The sequence below is a fragment of the Rhagoletis zephyria genome, unplaced genomic scaffold (assembly GCF_001687245.7).
Source record: "Rhagoletis zephyria isolate East Lansing unplaced genomic scaffold, Rhagoletis_zephyria_1.1 Rzeph_scaffold_14454, whole genome shotgun sequence".
Lineage (NCBI taxonomy): Eukaryota > Metazoa > Arthropoda > Insecta > Diptera > Tephritidae > Rhagoletis > Rhagoletis zephyria.
Genome location: NW_016171523.1, coordinates 11,105 through 14,317, shown reverse-complemented (window position 1 = coordinate 14,317; position 3,213 = coordinate 11,105). Strand labels below are relative to the sequence as shown.

General features: G+C 52.3%; 1 protein-coding gene across 1 annotated transcript; it reads left to right on the top strand.

The window, feature by feature from the left end:
- Positions 1–80: 80 nt before the first annotated feature.
- On the top strand, positions 81–3,013 carry LOC108378578 (60S ribosomal protein L18-like; the record flags this gene model as incomplete). Its single annotated transcript, XM_017634876.1, has 4 exons — positions 81–278; positions 2,289–2,375; positions 2,457–2,564; positions 2,645–3,013. Coding segments are annotated over 4 exons (762 nt in total), but the record flags the coding sequence as incomplete, so codon positions are not given.
- Between the last annotated feature and the right edge of the window lie 200 nt (positions 3,014–3,213).

Below are 3,213 nucleotides of genomic sequence, written 5' to 3'. Positions count from 1 at the left end.
TGTCTGATGGCACTTGATTGGTCCGCCTGTCAAAATTAAACAGAAAAAATGATTAGTTCTTGAGTGTTTCATTCATTCAGTCACATTTATTAGAGCTTACCATAGCAGACGGCGATCTTGCCCACGTCGGTGCCCGCGTCGATGCAGTTCGCCTGGACGTTGCCGCCGTGGAGGACGCCGGGCACGATCTGCACGCGCTCAAAGCGGGCGCTGAGGATGACGATGTTGCAGCCCGAGCAGTAGGCGGTGAAGTGGATACCTTCGACGCTGCCCGACGAGTAGGTGTTGTCGCCCGAGTTGACGGCGCCGGTGAGAATCTGGTGGCACTTCATCGTGGTGGTGGTGGTCGTCCGTTCAGCTAGGCTAGGCTAGGCTAGCTTCTCTTCTCTGCCACCACCACACCTCAACTCGGCGTTTACGGCGTTGGTGTTCGTAGAAAAAAAAGTAGTGGTAGTGATGATGATGATAAAGTTGAAGATGGAGGCGATTTCATGCGTTCGGATATTGTCTGAGAGAGAAGTGATGCTGATGATGCTGAATTCCTTGACCAAAATCAAAACGCTCTGTTGGAGAAAAGAGAAAACAAATACGGTGAGATGAGAATCGAGATGGCAATAAAGCAAATCAGAAAGTTGGAAAGCAAACACACATAGACACACAGACACGGACATAGGAGGAAAGGAAATCAAAAGTAGCTGCTAAAACAGAAGGGCCGCGATTTATTAGCAGAGGAGAGATTAAAGAGCAAGTTGAGCAACTGCATGACAATAAAAAAAAGCTGAGCAAACTCTCTGCTGGTGCTGCTGCAAATCAGTGATGAGAGAGAGAGAGAGGGCGAGAGTTGATAGAAAAGAAATGCCTTAATGGCCACAGCAATTAAAAAAATTAGTGTGATGATCGACGGTGATAGAAAGTGAGAGCCTACGGATAGGCCACTCGGCTACTCGAGAGTGAAAGTAAGATCTCATCTACCTCTTCTCAACACAACAAGGCGCGGTGGTTTGAGTGACGCATAGATAACACACACACACACACACTGGAGCGACTAGAGAAGCTCATAGTGCAGCAAAGATAGAGAGAGAGAGTACACTCAGCGGAGTAGTACACTCCAGTTATCTGATAGATCAGAAAGAGAAAGTGAGAGAAAGGAACGGTAATTGAGGGGGAGGATTCGAGCTAGCGACAACGGCAGCAAAGCGGCTTAGCTAAAGCTGCAAAAGAAATAGAACTTTCGGTCTTGAAGATAGGATAGATAGATGTTCAGGAAAGATCAGCTAACCACTTACCACTCCTTGGTACTTCTGGTGGTTGACTAGTGGTGGTAGACTGACTGGCTGACTAGTGAAACAAACAAACAAACACACAAATACACAAACAAATCAGAGAACGCCAAACTGGTTGAAACGACAGACAGACACAGACTTCAGAGGGAGTTTTGAAGAGTGCAAGAGAGAAAACAAGCGAGTCAGAGTGCTGCTCAGAGTGTCACTCTACTTGCCGGAGGACACAGTACGCGAATGATAGGCTGGGACGATGATGATAGGCAATACAGTGCCCACTGGCACAGACGGCAGTCGTACAGTCGGCAGTCGGTCGATGGAAGAAACTCGCATGCGTTCGCTTTTTAGGGTGCGAGAAAGTTGAAAAAAGGGGGATCCTGGCGGTGGATCCTGGATCGGCGGCAACGGCAGCAGCCGTTGCTGGAACACACTAAAGGATGGTATATAGAGCGAGTACTCACCAGAGGACTTGTACTGGAGTGTGTTTCAAAGAGAGAGGCCAGAAAGGCACACCAGAAAACGGCGTCTCCGCTCTTGATCGCTGGTGAAAAAAAGAAGTAGAAACGCAGCAGCGACACCAAAAGTCTGCAATGTTTACCAAACAGCGGCGGCAGCAGCGGGCCACCACCACCACCAGCCGCGGCTACTGCCACCCAGCCCTCTCTCCCTCTCTGGCGACGACCGTTTCGACCCCAGCGGTGCGCCAGCGGCTGGAAAGCACGCTCTGCGCTGGCTGGCAGCAGCTGCACTTCCTTTTCTGTTGCAAGTTTTGCCTCGTGTGGACGACCGCCGCCAGCGACCAGCAGCAAAACACCTTTTTGAATCCTCTCTGGTACACCTCCGGAACTTCTAACCTCGGAAATGGTATGTTGTTAAGCTTTTGGCCACCATTGGTTGGCGTGATGTGCCCGAGGTGGGCGCCCCCGATTGGTGTGCCCGTGTGTGTTGGTCTGACTTGCACAAAGCACTAACAACAATGCTGTGTCTCCACCTTTCCTTCCTTCCCAGGGTATTGACATCAACCACAAGAACGACCGGAAGGTCCGTCGTACGGCGCCGAAGAGCCAGGATCCCTACCTGCTCCTGCTCGTCAAGGTACGGTCACTTTCGCCACTTTTTGTTGTTTACATGTCCTCTAATCTAAGAACCGTCTTCTACCTTTTTCCCTACCTGCAGCTGTACCGCTTCTTGGCTCGTCGAACCAACTCCAAGTTCAACAAGATCATCCTCAAGCGACTCTTCATGAGCAAGATCAACCGCCCGCCGCTGTCCCTGCGACGACTGGTATGCTGCTGTTGATGAGTTTCTATTTCTCAGACCTGCTAACACACTTCTTTTCTGCTACCTCAATCCACCCCCGCCAGGCCTCGCACATGAGCAGCGACGCTCGCCAGGAGAAGATCGCCGTCATCGTGGGCACCGTCACCGACGACGCCCGCCTCTTCGACGTGCCGAAGCTCTCCGTGGCCGCCCTCAACGTGACCAAGGGCGCCCGGGCGCGCATCCTCAAGGCCGGCGGTGAGATCATCACCCTCGACCAGCTGGCCACCCGCGCCCCCACCGGCAAGAACACCGTCCTCCTGCAGGGGCCGCGAAACGCCCGCGAGGCAGTGCGCCACTTCGGCCTGGCGCCCGGCGTGCCGCACAGCAGCACCAAGCCGTACGTGCGCGCCAAGGGCCGCAAGTTCGAGCGAGCCCGCGGTCGACGTGCCTCCCGAGCCTACAAGAAGTAAAGAGGTGGATGATACCCAAAAGGAAACACAACACCAACAACATCCTTCTTTTTCGAATTTGCTGTTGCTGCTGCTGTGTGTGTGTATTCTCTAGGCGTGAACACGTCAATAAAAAACAGCAAAATCTCTTCAACACAGGTTTTCTACCACCACTACTACTACTTCTTCATTCGAATGAGGCGGAGAAAGCGGGTCTCCTC